We start from the raw sequence: 26,917 nt of genomic DNA, 5'->3' as shown, positions 1-26,917 counted from the left end.
CCTTTAACTGAAATCTGTCAGATGATTGGATGTTGAGGGGCAGTTCCTCAGATGGCGAGTTATCAATTACTTGGTCCAGCTGGTCCAAACTATTCAAGCGTCCTAAAATTACAGCTAATTCGTCATATAACACTGATAATTCTTCATCTTTGTGTAGCCATTCTGTGGAGGAGAAAATGTAAACGTGAAAATCAGTCTTTAAGTGAGGCACACGATACATGACGTCTCATTTAAAAATGTGGCTTTCAGTAGACAAGAGAACGAGCCACTTGCAGCTAATATATAAGGTCGTCGTTGTGGGAGGGAAGAGGGCTGGGATGCTCCAGTCTCTGAAATTTGGGTGGAATAAACAAGCAATATCACTGAAAAAATGCATAAATATGTATGAATATCTGCCAAACAGACAGAATCTAAAAAACCAGCGTTGAATGTAATGAAACGCCATTTTCTGGGCGAGTCCCGGAGGCTCCACGGAGCTATCCAGACTGAATGGATATGTATAACTTTCTGGCATCAGTCAAGGTGCTAGGAATTCTTGCCTAATGGCACCACGAGCCAGAACCTGGCCCTCTCAGAGAGGCACGAGGAGCAATGGCCTATAGAAACACCCTTGTGGTTGGGAGCATTCGATGTCTGCCATCGACTGGGATAGACACCCAGAAAGGTAGGCGCCCCAAAACAAACCCCTATTCTGGTGAAAATATTGCTACCGAAAGCCGAACGAGTGGACAGAACTCCCCAAACAAAATTATCAAGCTAGCATGACGTCATCACGTCGTCACGCCGTCTGCGCAACCCCCCTCCCCAGGAGAGGGAAGGGGGAGCCCCAGACCCTCCACGCCGGTGATCCAACTGGCAGTTCTTAGGCTGGATGTCAAAATACTAGAAAAACGCCGCCGACCGGAGGGAGGGAGGGATGCCGGGGAGCCTCCGGGACTCACCCAGAAAATGGCTTTTTATTACATTCAACGCTGGTTTTCTGGGGAGAGCCCTGTCGGCTCCCCGGAGCTACCTCACTACAGATATGGAAAACAGGAAAGGAACCGGGAGGGGACGCCACGCGCCCTAACCTAAAAACCAAGACCACAGACAAAACAAAGACCAAAACGAGAAGAAAATAAACCACCCAGACCAACGACCAGGATGGCACCAGAACTCAAGAGCAGGCCGGAGGGGAACAACGCCCAGGACAGCAAGCAGAACGAAGCAGAAGGAACCGCAACACCGAATGCAAGCAGGAGTGGCTCCGCCAGCATCGCCTAATACGTGCTGACAGGACACGGTCCCAGACGATGGTCCCAGAACAACCCCGAAGGGAAGACAAGCCAACCCTATCAGAGACCGAAGTAACCTTCGCAGTGATACGAAAACCAGAAGGACTACCAGGAAAACCACACACCGCCCCCGAGACGAAACACGCAGGTGGGAGACCAATAACGAACCTACCAGTGCCGAAACAAACAACTAGTAACTAGCACTACGAACTAAAGTGCAAAACGCGAATCGAAAAACAGAGACCCCTCAACCCAAAGGAGCATCATAACCAGCTCCAGCAGGGAAGAATGACGCACGCATCCCTGAGGCATCCAAGAGGAGAACTACGCAGGACGTGAACCGCAGGAAAGCAAACACACCCGTTCCGGAAAAGGAACAAAGAAAAACCGGAGCCAGGACCGGAACCCAGCTACCGGTTCCAAGAAAAGGAAACAGTAAGGCAGGAGCGGCGGACTGAAAGTCCACAACCCTCCACAGACAGCGCAACACCGAAGCCTCCTGTAAGCCAAAAGTAAGTCACAAAGAAAATCGTAGGAACTCGGTACCAAAATGGAACACCGGAGAAGTCCAAAAGCAGGGAACTGAACATGGACAGAGGCCCACCCGATCACCCAACATCAGGATAGTCAAGAAGCACCGACCCAGATACACAAACAAGTGTAGCATAGGAGGAGAAAAAACGGAAATGGGCAAGGAAAACCCCGAATACGGACCAAGGAGCGGCCGGGAAGTAATGCACACGACCAACCACAAAATGTGTAGAGGAGCGCGTACATATCCGAGGGACCTCATGGACAGCAGGGTGCAGCCAGGCACCGAAGATAGGCAAGATATGAGTATCCAGATAGAGAAAAGACCTAGGTGCTAACAACAAAACCAAAAGCACCGAAATGCGGGGCAGAGCCCCACAGGACAACAAAGAACAAGAGACATGGACAAAGGAGTCACTGAAGACACATGCAAGGTGACCAAACACAACACACCACACCAAACACCGCTGTCAGGAGCCATCGACGCAACCCCGCCAAGCGGGGAAGAGTAAACAAGGATGGAGCAGTGACCAAGGGTGGTGTAGCGAGTAGATTATCCCAATAATATACTCGCTCCAAATGCATTAGCCTAATGAGAGAAGCAAAGCTTTTCATAGTACAGTACTAATTATGGAACTCAAACCTTGTCCTATGTCCAGTCAATATTCCTGCCAACCTTTGGAGAACTGTGAGGTGTTGCCCGAGCATATAAGCAGCAGAGTAGCGAATAATAACTAGTCTACTTTCAAGTGTGGTCTAGAACAGACACTTGCGAGATACTGTACCGACTCTCAGTGCGCTCAACACACACCATTGCCCGCCAAAGTATCACCTGCATACTTCTGTATACTCGACCAAATATATTTAGTCTAGTGTTTGTTTATTGTCACCATTCTTTACGTAACAATATAACTGGTAGCACATGCCACCCTTGTGGCACATTTTGGACACGAAACAATGGGTATAAAATGGATAAGTGTAGATTTAGGAAAGACTTGAGGAAATACTGGTACGGTAACAGGTTCGTTGATTTGTGGAACCAAATACCGCGTAACGTGGTGGTGGTGGGGGTCTCACAAATGATGCAAGCGTTGGTTGGGCACGTATATGAGTGGGAATGGGTGGTAAGAAATAGGAGCTGCCTTGTATGGGCCAATAGGCCCTCTGCAGTTCCTCTGTTCTTATATCCGTATACACAAGGGGACACAGGAGGAAGATGAGTACCCAAAGGAGCCACAGACATGAAAAAGAACCTGATCAATGTCAGAGGGAAAAGGAAGTGGAAAGCACTAGGAAGCTACGTGGTGGAGGCAGACTCCACCCACAGGAGCAAACGTAGAGAAGACAGAGCCCAGGAGGCTCAGGAAACTGCACAACCGTCGACCGACAGGAGAGGTGGGGCCCAAGAGCCAGAGCTCGACCCCTGCAAGCACCCCACCAAAAGGCGAGAACCAGCACCTGGCTGACAGGGGTGCCAGACATGACAATCTCACCTACAGAGCAGACACACAACCGTACTACAACACAGGCGAGCCAAGTAACATACCAGGAGCATCGCTAGTGGTGCGCTCAAACGCCATGCATACTTGAGGCAGTAGGCATTGTATGTACCGTTACCTGAATAAAAATCGGAAGTCTAAGGAGAAATACGTACAGAGGCTTGCGCCCTGCAGAAGACGAGGAACAGTACAGTGGGGGAGGAGAAGGCGCCACGCCGAGCCATCCCACACTCAGAAGCAGAAGAAGAACGAAAGGATGCCCCATATATATAAAATCCAGACACCCTCGGCATCCAGAGGGCTACGACTGGAGGGAGAAAACGAGCAAGAAGCCATAGAAAACCGCGAGAAACACTGCGAACACACGAGCATACCGCCTATAAACAAAACGCATATCCCGGCCCCAGCGCGCAAGGTACAAAACGTACCACCCGGTGTACGGGTGGCGTGGCTCGCACCTCAGGCGGACACACATATCGTACAAAAACATCATAAACACACATCGTACAAACACCAGAAAGGCGTGCGTAACGAAGACGAAGAACGCCGAAACTGGAAGTAGAGACGACGCGAAAACGACGCGAAAGAAAACAGAGGACGGAAGGTAACCACCGAGGCCGACAAAAGACCAGAAGGAAAACCACTTCAGAAATCAACAGACGTTCCAATAATATTGGATGGTACGAAGAGAGGCGCGAACCAATGAGAACCACGACAAGCAAGCACATACGCACAGAGGTACATATGGACAAAAATATACCCCCCTGATCAAGGGATACTCAGGGACCCCGATACGAAGGGAACAGCATCGCAGCATAAAGACCGAAAAGGATACGGAATAGGGGGTGAAACACACCCTCAGGAACGACGGGACCGACGAACCCGAAGGAACACGGAACCGAACCCAGGGAGGGTATACCCAAAAACAACAGGAACACAGAGGGAAGGAACAACCCACTCTGAGGAACTGCCAGCCCCACACCAAAGGTACAAGGACCCAAGAGGGGCAAACGGGGCCAAGGCCCCCCCAGGTAACCCCTCCCTAACCCCGAAAACCTCGACAGCATGACCCGGGGCCGAGCCACACCCCCAAAGCCCTAGCTTGACAAGGAAAAGCGGGGCAGCCGTACAAACATTAAGGAAGGGAGCCCACTGGTCAGACCCATACGGCACAGCTGGAGGAACCGACTCGAATGCCTCCACCGCACCCCGGAAGAGGAAATCCCTCGAGACCGCCCGAGTCTCAACCCAACAAGACACCGCTTGAACCCCGAAACCTGCCTACGGTTCGGAGTCGGAAACAAGGGAGGAAGTGTGCAGAACAGAAGGGGAAGGACAAGGAGCGGAAGGAGCCAGAGCCGAAGCGACCCCCACCCCCAAGTCTGGACCCCAACAATCAAAACGGGGCAGTCTCGGGGCATCCGGGGCCACAAACAACCAAGAGCGTTGCAGCAACCTACACCCAGCAAGCAACGCAGCAGCCGCCTGCACCCGATTATCATGACCAGTGGCCCGGGTGAACGAGAGCACTTACCAACAACACCTGTTGCACGACTCCGGGTCATAAGAAACAAAGACCCAACAGGCAGCATGGCAGAAGCACAACCTGTGAGTGTCACCCTGAGACAAGGGGACAGAGCAACCGTCAAACTCGCAGGACACGAGGGGGGACTCCAGGGACACACCTATAGGACCACGGAGCCCCCGTGGGGTTTCCCAGGGCCCTTAGCCTTGGGTACATGCTAAGGCCCATGAACCGGCGCCCAAGTCTACCAAACAAACTTCTAAAAGCTGAACCCCCGGGACGTGTCCACTCATGGGTGCCAAGCAGAAGAAATCAAAATAAAAACACCTAGAACAGTAAAGGGGGCCCCTAAAGGCAGACCCCCCCCCCACCAGGCAAAAACAAAAACAAAAGTAAAACCCCGCAAGAGGACAACGTACCCAGGCGGAACAGAGCCGGCCGCTGTTATTGGTGAAAACTAGGTGTGCAGTACCCCGCGCCCCTACCAGTGACGAAAAACTACCACCTACCCAGAGACAAACCAGGGCAACAAAACCCCAGCCGACTCCAAGGGCAGCTCAGTAAAGGTAAACCCGGTAAACTGTGTCCTTTACCGAGCGGTAAAGGACACAGCGGAGTGAGAACCCAAGGTGACTTGTGGAAGTTGGCCCCAAGCCCCAAGGGCAGTGCTTACAGGGCACCTAGGGAAGATAGCTCTAGGCGCATGCACCCCGAGTACTGTGGAATCTTACTCCTGGCTCACACCCCACCAGTAGAGACAGTCCACACCACAGAGCACGGAACTGAAACAAAAACCAGAGCCAGAGGCACTCGACCAGCCAGTAATTCCATCAGCCAAGAACTGCCAGTTGGATCGCCGGCGTGGAGGGTCTGGGGCTCCCCCTTCCCCCTCCCGGGGAGGGGGGGGGGGGGTTGCGCAGATGGCAGCGCAGTGACACGATGACGTCATGCTGGTTTGATGATTTTGTTTGGGGAGTTCTGTCCACTCGTTCGGCTTTCGGTAGCAATATTTTCACCAGAATAGGGGTTTGTTTTGGGGTGCCTACCTTTCTGGGTGCCTATCCCAGTCGATGACATAGAATGCTCCCAACCACAAGGGGGTTTCTATAGGCCAATGCTCCTCGTGCCTCTCTGAGGGGGCCAGGTTCTGGCTCGTGGTCCCCAGTAGGCAAGAACTCCTAGCACTTTGACTGATGCCAGAAAGTTATACATATCCATTCAGCCTGGATAGCTCCGGGGAGCCTCCGGGACTCGCCCAGAAAAGTTAAAGAAACAAAGTAGAAACAGTGCTTTTTAAAATAAATGGTGTGAGCACATGGTGACCAAAACAACGATGCCACTGGCATGAGGAAAGACAAACCAGAAGAGATTGATTTTGGTGACTTTGATGAGGAAAACATTAGCAGGAGTGGCTTTCACAAAAAGTTGCGAACAAAATAGAGATCTTTGTAAAGTATCATGTGGATACAATTAACAATTTAAGCAGCAGTAATGAAAACTTGAGAAACAAGATTACAGCTCTGGAAGGTCAAACAACCAGCATTGAATGTAATGAAACACCAGTTTCTGGGTGAGGCCCAGAGGCTTCCTGAGGCTATCATCACTGATTAACCTCTCTCACTCTACCAATAACCGTTGGGGTGCCACAGGGCAGCATCTTGGGACCTCTCCTATTTCTTATATACATCAATGATCTGCCTAATGTGTCTAACATTCTGAAACCTATTTTGTTTGCTGATGATACTACCCTCATCTACTCTAACCCCAACCCACATACACTAAATAATGTTGTTAATAATGAACTAAAAAACCAGCGTTGAATGTAATGAAACGCCATTTTCTGGGTGAGTCACGGAGGCTCCCCGGAGCTATCCAGGCTGAATGGATATGTATAACTTTCTGGCATCAGTCAAAGTGCTAGGAGTTCTTGCCTACCGGGGACCACGAGCCAGAACCTGGCCCCCTCAGAGAGGCACGAGGAGCAATGGTCTATAGAAACCCCTTGTGGTTGGGAGCATTCAATGTCTGCCATCAACCGGGACAGGTACCCAGAAAGGTAGATGCCCCAAAACAAACCCCTATTCTGGTGAAAATATTGCTACCGAAAGTCGAACGAGTGGACAGAACTCCCCAAACAAAATTATCAAACTAGCATGACGTCATCACGTCGCCGCGCCACCATCTGCGCAACCCCCCCTCCCCGAGAGGGGGAAGGGGGAGCCCCAGACCCTCCACGCCTGCGATCCAACTGGTAGTTCTTAGGCTGGATGTCAAAATACGCGAAAACGCCGCCGACCGGAGGGAGAGAGGGATGCCGGGGAGCCTCCGGGACTCACCCAGAAAATAGCGTTTCATTACATTCAACGCTGGTTTTCTGGGGGGAGCCCCGTCGGCTCCCCGGAGCTACCTTACCAAAAGATAAGTAAAACAGGAAGGAACCGGGAGGCGGATACCACACGTCCTAACTGAACAACCAAAACCAGAGACAAAACAAAGACCAAAACGAGAAGAAAAAGACCACCCAGGCCAACGACCAGGACGGCCCCAAAACTCAAGAGTAGGCCAGAGGGGAACAACGCCCAGGACAGCAAGTGGAATGGAGCAGAAGGAACCGCAACACTGAATGTAAGCAGGAGCGGCTCTGCCAGCACCACCCAACATGAGGTGACAGGACAATCCCAGACAACGGTCCCAGAACAACCCCGAAGGGAAGACAAACCAACCCTATCAAAGACCGAAGGACCCTTCGCAGCGATAGGAAAACCAAACACCGCCCCCGAGACGAAACGTGCAGGTGGGAGACCAATAACGAACCCACCTGTGCCGACACAAACGACGAGAAACGAACACCACGATCTAAAGCGCAAAACGCGAATCTAAAAACAGCGACCCCGCAACCCAAAGGAGCAACAGAACCAGCTCCAGCAGGGAAGAATGATACACGCATCCCCAAGGCATCCAAGAGGAGAACTACCGAGGACAAGAACCGCAGGAAAACAAACACACACGGTCCGGAAAAGGAACAAAGAAAAACCGACACCAGGACCGGAACCCAGCAAACCCGGTTCCAAGAAAAGGAACCAGGAAGGCAGGAGCGGCAGACTGAAAAGTCCACACCCCCCCCAACAGACAGCGCAACCCGAAGCCTGCAGAAAACCACACAGAAATCGCAGGAACTCGGTACCACAACGGAACACCGGAGAAGTCCAAAAGCAGGACGTGGAACATGGACAGAGGTCCACCGGAGAACCAACCAGGATAATCAAGAAGCACTGACTCATACACAAAAAAGTGTAGAATGGGGGAGGAAAAACTGAATTACGTAAGGAAAACCACGAATACGGCTCAAGGAGCGGTCGGGAAGTAATGCACAAGACCAACCACAAAATGTGTAGAGGAGCGCGTACATACTTGAGGGACCTTACGGACAGCAGGGTTATCTTGAGGTTATTGAGATGATTTCTCCCTCGGCTATGTGAGGGTGCAGTCAGGCACCAAAGATAGGCAAGGAAAGTGTCCAGACAGGGAAAAGACCCAGGGGTCTACAACGAAAACAAAAGCACCGAAATGCGGGGCAGAGCCCCACAGGACAACAGATGGACAAAAGGCACTAAAGACACATGCAAGGTGACCAAACACCACACCCAAATACCCCAGTCAGGAGCCATCGACGCAATCCCACCAAGCGGGGAAGAGTAAACAAGGATGGAACAGTGAACAAGGGTAGCAGAGGGAGTAGAGTATCCCAAGAAGATACACGCTCCAAACGCATGAGCCTAACTAGAGAAGCAAAGCTCCACAAAGTACCAACGACGGAACTCAAACCGTTCCGTACGTCCAACAAAAAGTCCTGCCAACCTGTGGGGAACTGAGGCGGCGCCCAAGCATATAACCAGCAGAGTAGCGAATAATAACTAGTCTACCGGCAAGTGTGGTCTAGAACAGACATGCGAGACACCGTACCGACACTTGGTGCACCCAACCCGCACCATTGTCCGCCAACGATCACCCACAACTACTGTATATGCAACAAAAGAGAAGTAGTTCCTTAATGTTTGTGTTTGTTGACGAATCTCCACGAAACAATAGAAACTGGGATAGTGGCACATGCCACCCGTGCGGCACATTGTGGGCACGAAACAATAGGCATAAAAGGGATAAGCTTAGAATCAGGAAAGACCGGAGGAATGACCAGCATGGTAACAGTCCCAGTGATGTGCAGAACCAAGTACCACGTAACGTGGTGGTGAGGCCCCACTATTGGTGCAAGGGCGGGTTGGACATGTAAGTGAGTGGGAATGTATGTTAATCTTCTTGTTTGAGGAGCTGTTCACTTGACACAGTTAAGCAAGTCCCAGCTGTGTCTCGGTACAAGTGACAGGATGAACAACCCAGCGGGTTTCCATCCTATTGGGGAGTGTTGTACATGCTGCTATGGCGGTGTGTCCACTCACAAGATGAGTGGCGCTGCCCAATAAACTCGCTCCTCGGAGCAAAATTTAATTTAATGTAGTAGCTGCCTCGCACGGGCCAAGAGGCCCTCCACAGGGCCATTGTACTTATGTCCGAATGCAGGTACGCACAAGGGGACACCGGAGGTAGTGAGCACCCAAAGGAGCCACAGACACTAAAAAGAACCCGAGTAATGGCAGAGGGAAAGGAAGCCAAAAGCACCAAAATGCCATGTGGAGGAGGCAGACGCCACCCACAGGAGCAAACAAGAAGACAGAGCCCAGAAGGCTCATGAAACTGCGCAACTGTCAACTGACAGGAGAGGCGGGGCCCAAGAGCCAGAGCTCAACCCCCGCAAGCACCACTAGGCAAGCACCCCACCAAAAGTGAGAACCAGCACTAGGCCGACAGAAGCGCCAGACAAGACAACCTCACCTGCAGAGCAGACACACGACCGTGCCACAACACAGGCGAGCCAAGTAACACACCAGGAGCAGCGCTAAAGGTGTGCCCGAAAGCCATGCATACTCGAGGCAGTAGGCACAGGATGTACCCTTACCTGAATAAAATGCGAGGTCGAAGGAGAAAGACGACCAGAGGTGCGCGCCCTGCAGAAAACGAAGCAGTACAGAGGAAGAACAAAGTGACACCCCCAGATATAAATCCAAAACACCCTCAGCATCCAGAGGACCACAACTGGAGGGAGAAATGAGCAGCCGTAGAAAAACCATGAGAAACGGCGCGAACACACGAGCGTACCGCCCGTAAACAAAACGCACACCGCGGCCCCAGCGCACACCTCGTGCGCTGGAGCCGACCCAGCAAACGACAGGACCGACAAACCCGAAGGAACACGGAACCGAACCCAGGGAGGGGTATACCAGAAAACAACAGGAACACAGAGGGAAGGAACAACCCCACTCTGAGGATCTGCCAGCCCCACACCAAAGGTACAAGGACCCAAGAGGGGCAAACGGGGCCAAGGCCCCCCAGGTAACCCCTCCCTAACCCCGGGAACTTCTACGGCATGACCCAGGGCCGAGCCGCACCCCCAAAGCCCCAGCTTAACTAGGAAAAGTCGGGGCAGCCGTACAAACACTAATGAAGGGAACCCACTGGTCAGACCCATACTGCACGGCAGGAGGAACCGACTCGAATGCCTCCGCCGCCACCCCGGAAGAGGAAAACCCCCGAGACCGCCCGAGTCTCAACCCAACCAGACCCCGCCCCAACCCCGAAACCCTCCTATGGTTCGGAGCAGGAAGCAAGGGATGAAGTGAGTACAACAGAAGGGGAGGAACAAGAAGCAGAAGTAGCCAGAGCCGAAGCGACCCCCACCCCCAAGTCCAGACCCCATCCACCAAAACGGGGCATCCGGGGCCGCAAACCAAGAGCGTTGCAGCAACACACACCCAGCAAGCAATGCAGCAGCCGCCAACACCCGATTATCAAGACCAGTGGCCTGGGTGAAGGAGAGCGCGTACCGACAACAATCATTGGACGACTCCGGGTCACAAGAACAAGGACCCAACAGGCAGCATGGCGGAGGCACAACCTGTGAGTGTCACCCTGAGACAAGGGGACAGATCAACCATCAAACTCGCAGGACACGAGGGGGGACTCCGGGGACACACCTAGAGGACCACGGAGCCCCCGTGGGGTTTCCCAGGGCCCTTAGCCTTTGGTACACGCTAAGGGAAGCCCAGGCAGGGTACCTCAAACCGGCGCCCAAATCTACCAACAAACTGCTAAAGCTGAACCCCCGGGACGTGTCCACTCACGGGGGCCAAGCGGGGAGTACCGCCAACAGAAGAATTCGAAAGAAATTCATCTAGAACAGGAAAGGGGGACCATAGTAAAAGCAGACCCCCACCAGGCAAAAACAAAAACAAAAGAAAAACCCCGCAAGAGGACAATGTACCCAGGCGGAACAGAGCCGGCCGCTGTTATTGGTATGACCGCAGTATGACCGCAGTACCGAATCACGTCACAACATTTAAAGCACATCATCTCTGCCATCACCAGGAACGGCACCCAGAAAGACAGGCAAATCAAAACAAACCACTGGCTGGTTTAAAAATGCAACTAAAGCCCCCAAAATGCTAAAAGGATTACAGGATCCTTTAATATTAGTATAACAACTGGTGATGAAGCGACACAAAACCAAAAACCAGGTGAGCCTCTCAGTCAATTAATTATTAACCACTGTGCTGCTCAGGCTCCAAATATGGCACTCCCTACCCCCTGTGCACAGGAAATAAATTCTTGGCAAATTTTTTTTTGTTTTGAAATGTTAAATACCCTTTCTTTGATCATAGATAAGTAAAAAAAAAACGAAATTGTAATTACTTTGGCCACAATGGGGTCCGGAAAATGGCGTGTGACATCACGATTTGGTGGTCACCCGTGACGCAGACTCCCGGAGGCAGTCACGCACCAGCTTCAACATGTACGAGTTGCCACATATATTTTTTAATTCATTTTTTGCATACATTTCCAAATACATTTGTTTTGTTTTTCTTACCAATGCTATGTATAATGAACACGTACACAATATTATGGCAGTAGAACATCCGTACTCTCCCAAGACACTGTGTTACACGCACCACAAAATGCCTCCACATATACTGCTCATATATCCAATGTTTCATTTATGTATCTTTACAACATATTTACACACTATACACTATCACACACAATATACACTCACCATCAACACACTCAAAACTCAACGAGTGTGAGCTGCCACACCCAGCCAGTCCTCTTTCACTCCTCCAACACCTTACTTGCCACCATTCCTCCTTCCACCATACTGTTATCCACACCAATGTTTCATGTTCATTTATGTATAATTACAACATATTTACACACTATACACTATCACACACTATACACATTCACCATCAACACACCCAGAACTCCGCGAGTGCGAGCTGCCACACCCAGCCAGCCCCCTCTCACTCCTCCAACATCTTACTCGCCAACGTTCCTCCTCCCACCATACTGTTATCGTTTTTATTACACTATTTACACATGTTGTGTATACCTATCTACATGTTTTATTCACCATTACTATGCAACCAAACTGGTATTGTGTCCAAACAGCACAGTGGCCACCATACACTGCATGACAAATCACACAGCAGCCAGCTGACAACGCTATGAGTACGACGCCACCTCCCTCACCAAAATGGCTCTTCCCAACATACTCCTGTTGCTGTTATTACACTATATACACACATGGTATATACCCATGTACAAATGTGTTCACCATAGCGAACCACTAAGCTAGTATGGTGAGCAAAACAAGAGTGGCTCCCACACATAGTGATGCTATCTTGATTCCCTCCCTCCCTCACCAAAATTCCTCCTCCCACAATACTATGCTCAGCGCTAATTATCACAAAAATCCTGCTATTATCACAATCCTGGTCACTAAAGCCTGTAAATAAATAACTGACCACAAGTTTTTTTGTAAAGGAACATAAGAAGTCGTTTGAAGGTTCCTAGATAGACGAAATAATGCTGTGGTGCTGTGTCTACTGCTGTGAACATTGTGAACAGCATTGATTCACTGATATTTGAACATTGTACACAGTCATTATCACACTCAGGCTCTTCTGTAATACTATCATGGCTAAATAATACAAGTTACATATATTTTGACATTATTAGGCAATCCTGTGGTCACAAGCTGAACAGCAGTGCTGTGAGCACATACTGCATGTGCCAACCTTGGTTGCTCACTCAGTACCGAGGCTCTCACACCCGGGAATGTGGACCACAATTTACAAAAAATAAAATGGCGTCTGTTTACAAAAGCCCTGAGGAAGCTGATGTGAACCCCATGTAGCCGCGGGAGTTTTGAATCATACAATATACCTATAAGATCCCGGAGGCACGTTGTGTACCCCCCGTTGGGCGCCTGCAGGCGCATTGCGCAGTTCAGTGGTTAAACAATAATATGCCATATCTGTGATTACGAGGTTATTTGCAGTAGCTATATAGTATTCTTCTGGCAGATCTTCTGTGGCAACCCAAAGAAATTGGCAACATCTACCTGTTGCAACATGTGAGAACGTATCGACGCCATAGCCACGAAGCACATACCTGGCTGATTCCCTGTCTCCCAAACCAATACTCAAATTGAAGCCTTCATATCAGATAAGGCGATTAAGTACTCAAACTAACCAAGCAGATTAACCAAATAACCAATTAGTATAAATTTTCCTACCAATCGATAATTCTCAATTGATTGGCTACAATTAATAAACCCCCCAACTTGTGTAGGGATATTACTTGTGGGAGTCCACAAGTCAATCATACAGTCCACTCAATTAAACATGCAATATGCTAAGCTATTATAAGAAATAAATAAATAAACTATTTATAAATTATATATTAGAATTCATTAAATAAATCAATTAATTAATAATTAAAAATATATAATAAAATCCCATGAGTCAGAAATCCCAACATGGGATCTGTTTTGTTATGCCTATCTTTCTGGGTGCCTAACCCCGATTGATGGCAGGTAAGGAACACCCCTAACAACAGGTTGTTTTTTCCAGAGGCCATCACTCCCTGTGCCTCTCTGAGGGGGTCAGGTTCTGGCTCATGGTTCCTAGTAGGCTGAACGCCATTGACTAGAGCCCTGGTCTAATGTATCGCATATTAGCCCAATAGCTCCAAGGAGCAGGAAGGGCTCCTAACAGAAAACCAGCGTTGAATGTAATGAAACACCATTTTCTGGGTGAGCCCCGGAGGCTTCCTAGGAGCTTATCGGGCTAATGTATGTTATATTAGACCGAGACATTAGCTAAGGAGTTCAGACCTACCAGGGACTAGTGCCAGAACCTGGCCCCTTCAGAGAGGTTTCAGGGAACAATGGCCCTGGAAAACCCCTTGTGGTTGGGGTTTTCCTTATCTGCCATCGACCGGAGTTAGACACCCAGAAAGGTAGGCATAACAAAACAAACCCCACATGGTAAAAAACTAAAACAAAAAACCGAACAGAGAGGTAGAAGCTCCCTACAATCCCAAGGAAACAAGCAAACATCACACTTTACTGCCGCGCCGATCGTCTGCGCAGCCCTCCCCACCCCCAGAGGGAGAGGGGGAAGCCCCGGACCTCACCGTGCCAGCTGCCTAGCATCAGTTCGGAAGCTAAGCTTCAATCAACACAAAAAAAAAACGCGTACCGGTAGGAGGGAGGGTTTCCAGGGAGCAAAGAACCGCCAGAGAACAGTCCGAATGGAGCTGAATGGTATAGCACCGAGTGACCCGAATCCTCCGAAACGCAAACCAGACAGCCACGAACTCCCAAACCGTGCTGTGAGCCTGACGGATGGACAGACCCCACCATCCCTGGCCGACCTGGTGAGCACTGGTCACAAAGCCCCAGCTGAGATATGACCCGTCCTTAACACATCGAGCGAAGGCTCGGGGAGGTGCCAAGGCACAGAACCCCAAAAACCCCAAAGAGGAAGCTGGTGACGCAGCACCAACACAAGATCCCCAGAGGAACGAACCCAACATTGCAAGAGGTGGAATTGGAGTCTCGGAAGGAACCAAACAGACTCCAAAGCCAAACTCGACCCTGTGGGCAGACCAGCATGTCGAAGTTCAGACTCCCACACAACTGCTCGAGAAACCGCTGAGCAACCAGGGATCCCCTCATGAACAGCCGAAGGCGGGATCACAGCCGCAGCAACACTTCTGGAGGGAAAGACAAGGAATGGCCCAATAGCCCTAAACAAGGCCCAGGTCCGAACCCGGGACAGAAACAGATGGAACAGCCTCCAGATCACCAGGAAACCAAACCCGGCGATCTGGAAAAAACCACACCCCTGGCGAGCAGACAAGAGGACCGACCGGGAGCCCACACCAGCCAATCGTCGAGGTAGGCCAGACACCGAATCCCAAGCAGACTCAGACAGGGCACTAAGATCCAGTAAAGATGCAAAATACACCAAGTGCCAATTACAAACTAGGGAAGGCAACAAAAGCAGCAAGCCTGAAGCCCCACCACCAACTGTGCCAGTCCCAGAAAACTGGAAAGGAACGTGCCAAGAATTGATCTGGAGGTCTAGGTCCACCATCCAGGCACCCGGCCCCAACAGAAGCTGGACCGGAGACAACAGTCCTCCGATGAGGGCATAGAATCCAGGGCACAGACTGAAGTCCACAAGAACCACAGATTCACCAGGCCCGTGTCTGTATAGAGCAGACGGGAACCCCAGAAGGATAAGGGCGGATCGACCACGTCCAACGCACCCACTAAGATAACATGATGAAGCGCAGGGGAAGAAACCCACCCAGCCAGCCCTGAACCCCCCCCCCCCCCAAAGGGGAAGAAGCCGTCCGCCGCCGCCACCACCAGAGGCCGGAAAGACAACCAAAAGCGCCCACTAACTGTGGGACCATGCGAGAGCCAACAGAGCAAGCTGCTTCCCCAGCTCCCCGTCAACAGCGAAGGGAATAGAGTCCCTTCCCGAAGAAAAAGTATATATACACATGTATACATATATATTATGTACATACACATATATACATACAAATACACATACACATATACATACACACACACAGTGTACACATGCACATGTGTACACATACACGTGAAAAGAAAATCACAAGCCGCCGACCAGTGAGCAGAGAGCACCACACCGGCCAGGCAAAGAAGGCACAAAACTGCATCAAAAGGCCCACCTCGACAACAAAACCCAAAGTCCCAGCACAACCGCAACATGTGCCAAGATCCAAAAAGATCAGTCTGCAAGACAGGAAGACCCCAGAACCCCAGAAGGCAGAACCGGGTCACATACGAGGAAACAAAGCCCCCTGAACCCACAAAGGGGGACCCAAGAGGAAGAAACCTCCAGAACGAAACCAAAGAACCCAAAGGAACCCAGAATTAAACCAGGGGGAGCCCAAACCACCACATTTACTGGCAGAGATACACCACAGAAAGGCAAAGCACAGCCCTCAGACAGAACCCCCCAGGGAAATGGTCAAAACAGACTGAAAACCGAGGGACAAGGTGTGGGAGCAAGCATAACAGACAGGGACACTGAGCCTAAACCCTAGGGCCCAGACCCAAAACAGACATAACGGAAACCCTGGTGTAAAATCAACACTCAAACATTCCCAGAGGAACAGAAGACTGGCAGAAAACACCAGAAAAGCAAAGAAACGACAACAGGAGAACAAAACCCCTGAAAAAGGTGAAAAAAAACTCACCCAAGACGCTCGCTCGCACACCCAGGCACATGTAAACAAGCCGCAACGCCGCCCTGGTGGCCACGTCAGGAAACCGGCAGAAGAATATGGCCACCAGAACAGAGGGCTGTGATCGATGCAAAACACACGAAAAACGCCAGCAAAAGTGGGAAGCAAGCAGACTGGATGGGCGAAAAACTCTGCCCAGAAGCAGAAAACCCAGGCAGGGGCAAACAGCCCCAGAACTGCTAGCAGGCATCCCCCACAGCCCCGGGAACCCACAACAGAGGCCCCGGGGCAGAGCCGTCCTCCAAGTCCTCCGCCCTTAAAGAAAAGGAAGAGTCCATGGGAAAGGCAGCAAGAAAGGGCCGCTGGTAAGACCTAGAAGCCTTGGCAGGAGGAACAGGCTCGAAAACCTCCGTCCCCAACCCGAACGGGGCAGCCCCCGAAACCGCCCGAGTCTCAGCCCCAACTAAATCCCGCCCCGACCCCGAAACCCGCAGACAGTCCGGAGCCAGGAACAGGGAGGGAAAGGGGCAAACAGCACCTAACCAAAACGGGGCGGCCTCGGGGCATCCGGGTGGGAACCAACCTAGCGTGTTGCAGCAACCTAACCTAGCTTGCAACACGGATGCCGCCTGTACTCTGAACAGTAATAACATCAGGAGAGTACTGGAGAACAAGCAGAGAATATCTCTCGCAAGACTACGGGTCAAGGTGTCAGTGACCCAACAGGCAACATGACGGAGGTAAAAGTGGCGACTGTCACCCGGAGACAAGGACACAGCAACCAACGATCCCGTATAAGACGGGTTGGAACCCAGAAGACACAATCAATGGTCCACCGAGCCTTGACAGAGGTTTCCAGGGCCCGCAGGGGTAACAACTACAGGAAGCCCGGGCAAGGTGTTGCTAACCGGTTAAAAACCCAAAAATAACAAGGGGGTAGAGGACAACACTGAAAACCCCTGCGACGTGTACAATCACGGGGCCTAGCAGAGGGCCACCAAACACTACCAGTAGAACTATAGCCACACTAGGCAGACCCCCACCAGGCAAATGAAAATAAAAACATAAGAAAAAACCCGCAAAAGCACACTGTCTCCAGAGGCAACAGGAACCGGTCACCGCTTAGGTGGCAGGTCGCACAACACCTTGACGCCCTAACCAGCACAATACCAGTCCCTACCCAGGGCCAAACAAGGGCCCCAAGCCCCAGCTGGTCCCAAGGGCGAGGCAAATGCCGAGCAGTAAGAACCTCTATGGGAATGGTTCCCGAACATCCCAGGGAAGATAACCCTGTCACGCAGGGGCAGTACTCACAGGGCGCTTAGGGAAGGAAGCTCCTAAGCGCATGCAGCCCTGATACTGATGAGGAACACCTGGCCACCGCACAACACAACACACAGCAGTGAACGCCACACAAGGTAAATACCGTCTAGGAAACTGAGGCCAGAGAAGCGTCTATCCCGGTTGACATTAGCTTACGAACTGATGCTAGGCAGCCGGCGCAGTGAGGTCCGGGGCCCCCCTCCCCCTCCTGGGGGTGATGAGGGATGATCGCGGATGATCGGCGCGGCAGTAACGTGTGATGTTTGCTTGTTTCCTTGGGATTGTAGGGAGTTTCTACCTCTCTGTTCGTTTTTTTGTTTTAGTTTTTTACCATGTGGGGTTTGTTTTGTTATGCCTACCTTTCTGGGTGCCTAACCCCGGTCGATGGCAGATAAGGAAAACCCCCAACCATAAGGGGGTTTTCCAGGGCCATTGCTCCCTGAAACCTCTCTGAAGGGGCCAGGTTCTGGCGCTGGTCCCTGGTAGGTCTGAACTCCTTAGCTAATGTCCCGGTCTAATATAATGTACAGTAGCCCGATAAGCCCCAGGGAGCCGTAGGGGCTCCCCACAGAAAAATGTCTTCAAATTTAATATTTTAAATTAATATTATTGGAGGCTACACCAAGGGAACTCTTCCAGTCACTTACAGCTAAGTGGCAGTTGGTCTCTGTTTTACTGAATGCTCCATTCAAGTGTGTGTGTTTATTCCGTCCTTGCATGTCTCTCAAGCTACACTGAACCAAAGCGCAGACTATCCTATAGTATATCATTGGGCATTGGCTAATTCATTGAGGTGTAGTTTCTTACCTCATAATATATCCAATATATTTGTTAGGATGGGAAGCAGTTCTTCACGAGCCATATAAGCCTTAGCATCTTGCTGTAAAGTTATTCAAACTGTTTAAAAAATACAAAATACAACACATATATAAAAGACATTAAGTACTGTAGTTTCAATAAAGATTTTTTTATTTTCTTTCTAGTGATAGACTGCTACCCAGAACAAAATGTTTTGTCACATTGCAAATTGTTGCAGAAATGCATTTGATATAAGAAATAAAACATTTCTGGTTGGTGCCTCTTGTAAGTACCTGATGCTATAATCACTGATAGTGTACCATCTACTGGATCACATCACCTGCAGAGTTCTATCTGGCCTACCTGGGACCAAGAGCAAGAACCTACACCCTCCTCCCCTCACTCACAGAGGAACAGGGAGCAGTGGCATTTATCTATTCACTCATACTAGCACTGGCAAATGCACCCCAGAAAGTCAGCAAGACAAAAACAAACCACAGCTAGCTAAAGAACATACTGTAGTCTCGTACACCACCAGAAGAACTCCCTAACAATGTAAACAATTGAAAAGTTTCAAGACAAGTGCCAGCTCATTTGTTCCACCTCCGCACTCGACTGGTCGGAGGGAGGTGGTAGTGTGCGCGGTCAACCAGCGATATATAGAGCCCTCAGCTCTATGTTGATGTGTGTAATGTATCGGGCCACTTCTCACTGCTTGGGCTCCAGTCTCCTGCTTCAGCAAAATGGTGGTCTTTTGCCATTCAGTGTAGCATGTGCCTGGACTTTAGAATGCTGGGAGCTGCATGTGCACATGATTATCTTCACTGTTCCTAGTGCTGCCCTTGTGCACTTGTGCCCTGGGTTCTCTTCCCAGGGGTGTTTGTGCATCACTTCCTTGCTTGTGGTAGTTCTTGCCCAGGGCAAGTTAGCACTTAGATTTCCTGTCTTTACTCGAGTAGGGCACGGTGTTCGCTGGCTTGTGGTGCATTAGATATTCACATGATACATATTAGCGCACCGAGGTTGGCATTATCCAGCCTACTATGCCATTTCTATCCTTGGTTCTAGTTTACTTTTGCATTGTGAAACACCAACACCTTTCTAAAAGTGATGGTTCTGTTGGTATAGATTCAGCAGCGAATTTTTTTTATGACCCGCGTAGCATCCCAGTGCCTGCGTGTCCCTCTTGGTCAATTCCTTCAAGCCCTGATAATCCCTTGTTTGGTGTTCCTTATGGATATTCTCCCCAAACTTACTCTCACTTCATGAGAGTTTGAAGGCTGTATGTTCCGTGTCATGTGGCAACATTCATTCCTCCTGCCTCCGCCATGCTGCTGGTTGGGTTGCTGACACCTTTGACCCCGAGTCTAGTGAGGCTTGTTCTCCTCATGTGACTACTCTTTCAGGCCCTCTTGATGAGATTCAGGTTTTCAGGCAGCAACAACTTTACAAATTTTCTAGGTTTCAGCAGTCTAGGTTGTGTACCCAGTTAGATGCCCCAGAGCTAACCCAAAACTACCCTGGTTGGTATTTAGAGACCTGGAATTGGAGGCGTTGGTCATCTCGACTTTGGTTCTGTCCGCTCCTCCTCTTCCTTCCTCAGTGTGCATGGTTCACCCTTCTTCTGATCCACCACCCCCACCCCCCACCCCTTGCTTCCAATCCTACATCTGAGGGTTTCAGGTTCAGGGCAGGATTTAGTTTGGGTTGTGGCTTGGTCTGCTCTGGAAGTTGCCTATTCAAATGCAGGTGTGGAGGCAGTTGAGTTGGCTAGTCTTGCCGAGGCTACTGGGCCTATTCAGCCAGCACCTTATTTCTTTGGGGCCTATTTCTTGGATTCCACTTATCTGTCCTGAGTGGTAGGCTAGGATGCTGACTCTGCCCTGGGGCCCTCCTCTGTGGCTTTAGGGTGTGGGATGAGTGAGTTTCACCCTTGATTTCCCTTTGAGGCCCTTGGTGTCCTCTGAGGTACCTGCTTGATAAGAGTTCTGAGAGTTCTTCTACTTCTCAAGCTCGGCCCAAGGCCAGGGTTGACCAGGTGGGGCTCCATTTGCAGAGGGTGGGGTTTTTGTTTCCCCTCCCACCCTGAATTAAGATGATTTGGATGCCACTCCACCTAGGGTTCAGTTCAGTGTGCCTTTGGCTCCATCAGGATCGTCTTTCTGGAGGTTTCTGTTCTGTTGAATCCCTCCCACAGTGACTCTGGAGGCATTATTTATGTACCTCCTGGGGGACCTGGTGTATGCCTCTCAGACGGACCCTGCCTTTTATGAGTTTGGACCACTTCCCAATATTGGATGCATTATGAGGTGTCAAGAGTCCTGGCTGGCGGACAATCGCTTGAGGTCTGGCGCAGCTTCTCTCGTACCTGACCGCTTCATTGGCATGAGGTGTTGTCTGTGTTTCAGGTGTTTTTGCGGGGTGCTTCCTTTGTACTCCTCAATAAATTGGACATTCCTCCTTTTCCTTGGGATGGGGGTGTCATGCAGCTACAAGCTCAAGTTCCTTTGTTGTCGGCAGGGAACAGGGAAAATAAACAAAACAACAATGAACCTTTTCAAAGTTACCTTTGACAATTTGCCTGAATTATTTTTAAAGAACATTCAATGATTGTCATGCACAATTCTTACCTGTCGACCTAGAGGAGTGCTTGGTAGTGAACTTGTGAGCGCATGGACCACTTTAACAAGGCAGCAGAAACGACCATGCCACGAGTCCAGTTCGTTCATCAGCGTGCGCACTGTAGCCTAGAGACAATAATTTTGATCAGAACTAATACTTATAAAGGAAAAAACAAAACTGCAGCATTTTTAAATATTAAATATATTTTATTAATGTTTGCACTGGGAGACTTAACAGACTTAATAAAGTTAATGTGTGGGAGAGAGAAGGAAATTGCCAGTAAAAAATATGTGAATGGTGACTTGATGGAAATGGTTAAGCAGTTTAATTACCTGGGATGGGTTACAGTTTCTATTCATCATTAACTGAGGATCACTTAGCCAATCGACTTGAGAATGGTCCAAGACGGACCGAAACGTCGTCGTCCCTTCACTTTCTAGTGTGTGGTTTGGTCAACATATTTCAGCCACGTTATTGTGACTCCTAGTCTGCATATAGTCTATTAATTCTTTTTTTGCACACTGAAAAGTATAAATGTTCATCATACCTTGGATGTTTTTTCATCAAGGAGAAGAGCTGTTTGTTCCTTTGGAGGACGGCTTTCAACGTAGGATCTGAACGACGGTAATTTATGGATGACGTCTAACTGAGCTGGTGGCATGGCCTTTATACGTGAAGCTCTTTCAGAGGCAAGACAGCATAAGAAGGCCGATGAGTTACCAAGGAAATGTTGAATCATACATAGCTGAAATAACATAAGATATATACCGTACCGAATATTTATGAACTTAATTAAACACAGAGTCGGCACTGCATTGCTTTTCAACTATAATAATATAGTTATCTGAAACATTTACAGTACTTATAGAAATTGACCACATCTTGTAACAAGAGATCAGACAATGCTCACACACATGGAAATCTCCTGGTTGGCACAGGTGCACTCCCAGCTCCAGCATGGAACTCACACCTTGGCAAGTATAAACAGAAACTTGAACAAGGCGAGAGGTTTGCAACTACATTAGTACCAGAATTAAAGAGGCTTCAGCTATGAGGACAGATTGAGAGAACTGAGCCTCGCAACCTTAGAGGGAAGAAGAAACAGGGAACATGCTAACATACAAGATCTTGAGTGGAATAATAAAACAAGCGTTGAGTGTAATGAAATGCCAATTTCTTGGTGGGCCCAGAACTCTTTGAATATACAGAATATCTCTCTTAAACTGCAGATGGTTTTAACCTCCACAACCTTCTAACTTTACTTATTCCAACCGTCTACCACTCTGTTTGCAAAAGTGAATTTTCTAATATTTTTTTGCAGCTTTGTTTAGTTAGATCAACTCTATGACCTTTTGTTCTTCAAGTTCCAGGTATCAAGAAACCTTCTTTATCAATTTTGTCAATTCTATTACTATTTTGTATGCATTGATCATATCGCCTCTTTTTCTTCTATCAACAAGCTTAGTCATATTTAATGCCTCTAACCTCTCCACGTAGGTCTTGCATTTCAGTTCTGGAAGCCATTTAGTTGCATGCCTTTACACCTTTTCCTGTTTATTGATAAGCTTCTTTAGATATGGGCACCCTTCCCAGCTTTGATCTCACAAAGGTCACAAACAGTTCCTTTAGAACTGTATTTCATCATCCAATTACAAAATTGGAAATTAACAAATTCCCTGGGTTCCATTGCCCCTCCAAAAGGAGGGGCAATGGAACCCAGAGGTTCAGACGGGACAAGTCCAGAATGAACTTCAGGTCCGCGCAGTCCCGTTTCGGGACCGGAAACAGATGGGAAACCCATCTGAGGGACGTCGTCGTTTCGACCACACCAAGCGAACCCACTCCATGACGACTCGACAGAGCGTAGGGAAAGAGGCCTGCCCTGCCAGCCCTGAACCTCCTGAAAGAGGTGGAGCCACCCAACGCCACCGGAGGCCATGCGAAACGACCTGAAATGCCCACGAACAGTGCTAGCCTCCCCCCTCAGTCAATGGGGTGAACCGCGAAAGGGCCGGTGCCCCTTACGAGACCCAGAACATCGCACAGAGCGAACACCGCACCGACCAGACGAAAGCGGGTCCAAAGGAGGGGCCGAACCCGAACTTGACACCAGTGGCCTAACACGGCGAGAGGAACCCTGAGCCCTGGCATGACCCTTCCGGGAAGGCCCACTATGGGATCCCCGGAGAACCAACAAGTCTGACATAGGACAGCAAGAAGCCTAAGCAGCCTGAATATACTACGCAACAGCCAAAGCCTCAAACAGGAGAGGACTAAATGGACAAGACATCCAAAGAGCCAAGGCCCATGCAGATTCCACAAAGGAGGCAAGCACCGCCTGCCGACACGCGAGCCGGGAAGCATAAAACAGCGCAACCGCATCCCGCAATATCGGCGAGAAAAGCTTCAACAAGGCGGCCGATGAGCGGGCCACGGAGGCCTAGGCGCCAGAACCAGTTACAGCCCCAAGCGCTCCCACATCCTCCGAGAGCCAGTCCGAAGACAGCTCGAGGATGGAAAAGAAACGTAAGGTTGAAGCCAACAGGCCCTGGGCGCGCAAGTCCTCAGCCACCAGGGCCGCCGAAAGGGAGGGAATTGGCACATGGAGCTGAACGACACCAACATCCCGGGGAAGGGCAGGAGCAAACAAGCACTCAATGAGGTGCTCAAGGTCGCCCCCACCAGACAAGGCCGGCGCAGCCGACGAAGCCGGAAAGAAGGGGGCCCACTGGTCAGACCCGGAGGCTTTGGCTGGGGGAGGAGACTCGAATGCCTCCGTCGCCACACCAGAAGGGGCATCCCCCAAGGCTGCCCGAGTCTCAAAACCAACTAGCCCCTGCCCCGACCCCGAAACCCTCAAACGTTTCGGGGCCGGAAGCAGGGGAGGGGGGACCAGAACGAACAACAGAAGGGTAAGGATGAGGAGGTGCGGACTGAACCAGGGTCGAAGAGACCTCTCCCCTAAGTCCGGGCCCCGATAAGCAAAACGGGGCAGCTGCGGGGCATCTGGGTGAGCAACCGAAACCTAGCATGCAACGCTTGCGCTGCCTGTACCCGAAGATGATCATCCAAAGATTGGGTAAATTAAGTCACCAGCAAAACGCACAGGACTCTGGGTTGAAAGTCTCACCGACACAACAGACTGCACGACGGAGGCAAAAAACAGTGAGGGTCACCCTGAGACAAGGGGACGAGCAACCCTCAAACTCGCATGAAGCTAGGGGGGACTCCGGGGTCACATCCATCACACCCACACGACCCCTAGGGGATTCCCAGGATCCTGAGCGTTTACTTGAAGAGGACTCATGCTCAGGTAAGCCCAGGCAGGGTACGGCTAACCGGCGCCCAAAACTACCAAACAACTGCCTACAGCTGAACCCCAGGGACGTGTACACTCACAGCGACCTAGCAGGGGGCACCACCGAGCATCTGGATGAGGCCAAACACCAGTGGTAAGTAGGGCAGAACCCACTACCCAGGCAAAAATAAAAATAAAAACAAAACCCCGCAAGAGGACAACGTACCCCAACAGAGCCGGCCGCTGTGATTGGTGACAACAAGCTGCACAGCACCCTGCGCCCCACCAGTGCAAAACTGCCTCTTACCCTAAGGTAAACTAGGGGAGACAAAACACCCAAGCACCCAAAGGGCGGCCAAAAAACCGAGCATTGAAACAGCCCAGCAGAGGCAGGACCCAAGGAACTTGTAGAAGGTAACCCCAAGCACCAAGGGTAGTACTTACAGGGCACCTAGGAAAGTAACCCTAGGCGCATGCAGCCCGAGTACTGAAGAGGAACTCCTGGCTCTCGCAACCCTGGAGAACAGACGCCACACACAAAGCACAGCTCTGTAAAAGTCTTGAGCCAGAGTACACAACCGCTGCCTAAAACATCAGCCTCGAGAATTGGTGTGTGCAACGCCGGCGTGGGGGATCTGGGGCTCCCCCTTCCCCCTCCTGTGGAGGTGGGAGCTGCGCAGACGACGGTGCGGCGACGGGTGACGTCATACTAGTTTGCTCATTTTTGTTTGAGGAGTTCTATCCACTCATTCGGCTTTTGGTTGCAATTTTCACCAGAATCAAGGTTTGTTTTGGAACGCTTACCTTTCTGGGTGCCTAACCCGGTCGACGGCAGACATAGAATGCTTTCAACCACACGGGGGGTTTCTATAAGCCATTGCTCCCCTTGCCTCTCTGAGGGGGCCAGGTTCTGGCTCGTGGTCTCCGGTAGGTCCAAAGAACTCCATACACATGACTGATGCCAAAGTCTGACATTAGCATATCAGCCTAGTAAGCTCCGGGGAGCCGTAGGGGGTCCCCCCAGAAAAAACAGTTGAAACAATTTGCAAAATGTATAAATGCCATAAAGGTTCATTCAGTGTTTGTAGGGTAGGCTGCTCCATTATTGAGACGTAAATGAAAAATACAAAACAAATAGAACACATTTGAAATAAAGAAAGATTGTCATAATGGAGCAGTGTACCCAACAAACACTGAACAAACCTTTATGGCATTTGTTCATTTTGCAATTTGTTGTAACTTTTTTTTTTTTTTAAGAAACATGAAGCAGCCTACCTGCCGAACACCGAATGAACCTTTTGCTATAAGACAAATGAAAAAACAACAACATTGAATGCAATGAAACACCATTTTCTGGGGGAGCCCCTACGGCTTCCCGTAGGGGCTCAATAAAACTAACTACCAGGCTGATATGCTAATGTCAGACTTTGGCATCAGTCATGTGTATGGAGTTCTCGGGCCTACCGGGGACCACGAGCCAGAACCTGGCCCCCCTCAGAGAGGCAAGGGGAGCAATGGCTTATAGAAGCCCCCGTGTGGTTGGAAGCATTCTATGTCTGCCATCGACCGGATCAGGCACCCAGAAAGGTAAGCGCCCCAAAACAAACCCCTATTCTGGTTAAAATTGCTTCCAAAAGCCGAACTAGTGGATAGACCTTCCCAACAGAAAACGAGCAAACTAGTGTGACGTCACACGTCGCCGCGCCACTGTCTGCGCAGCTCCCCCCTCCCTGGGAGGGGGAAGGGGGAGCCCCAGACCCTCCACGCCGGCTACCCACACCTCAGTTCTTGAGGCTGATGATATAGGTGAAGGTCGTGTGCTCTGGCTCCAGTGTCGCTACAGCACTGTGCTTCGTGTGTGGTGTTTGTTTTCTGTGGGTCCGAGAGCCAGGAGTTATCTTCAGTACTCGGACTGAATGCGCCTAGGGATGCCTTCCCTAGGTGCCCTGTAAGTAATGCCCTTGGGGCTTGGGGCCACCTTCCACAGGCTCCTCGGGACCTGCCTTTGATGGTCCGTTCTACCGTTCGGTTTTTCGGCCGCCTGTTGGCCTGCCTGCCCACACACCTACCCAACTGCCTACCCACTCATCTGCCAACTACCAAGCCCATCTGCCTGCCATCAACTCATCCAGTCTGCCTGGCCACCCACCCACCTGAACCTGCCCACCTACCTGCGTGCCTGCCCACCTACCAGTCAGGCAGCTAACCATCCATCCAGCCCCAAACACTAATTATAATGTGTGGAAATTCAAATTATGTTGGTTGTGGTATAAACACTTTTGGAAACGTTCACTTTTAGACTTTCCCGGTGAAATGTCCTTTGATCCGTATGACAGGCCCACACGGACCCCCCGTTTGTCCTTTC

General features: G+C 50.3%; 1 protein-coding gene across 1 annotated transcript; it reads right to left on the bottom strand.

Moving 5' to 3' along the window:
* On the bottom strand, positions 1-25,179 carry LOC138360317 (origin recognition complex subunit 3-like). The gene is made up of 5 exons (XM_069320236.1): positions 24,997-25,179; positions 21,802-21,934; positions 21,263-21,379; positions 18,642-18,714; positions 1-162 (listed from the first exon to the last, which is right to left on the bottom strand). The coding sequence occupies exons 2-4, from the start codon at positions 21,913-21,915 to the stop codon at positions 18,643-18,645; spliced, it is 303 nt and encodes a 100-aa protein (XP_069176337.1). The 5' UTR covers positions 21,916-21,934; positions 24,997-25,179; the 3' UTR covers positions 1-162; position 18,642.
* Positions 25,180-26,917: the final 1,738 nt, after the last annotated feature.

Source organism: Procambarus clarkii, unplaced genomic scaffold (assembly GCF_040958095.1).
Source record: "Procambarus clarkii isolate CNS0578487 unplaced genomic scaffold, FALCON_Pclarkii_2.0 HiC_scaffold_107, whole genome shotgun sequence".
Taxonomy (NCBI): domain Eukaryota; kingdom Metazoa; phylum Arthropoda; class Malacostraca; order Decapoda; family Cambaridae; genus Procambarus; species Procambarus clarkii.
The sequence above is the reverse complement of the archived record's forward strand: the minus strand, read 5'-3'. Positions and strand labels throughout refer to the sequence as shown.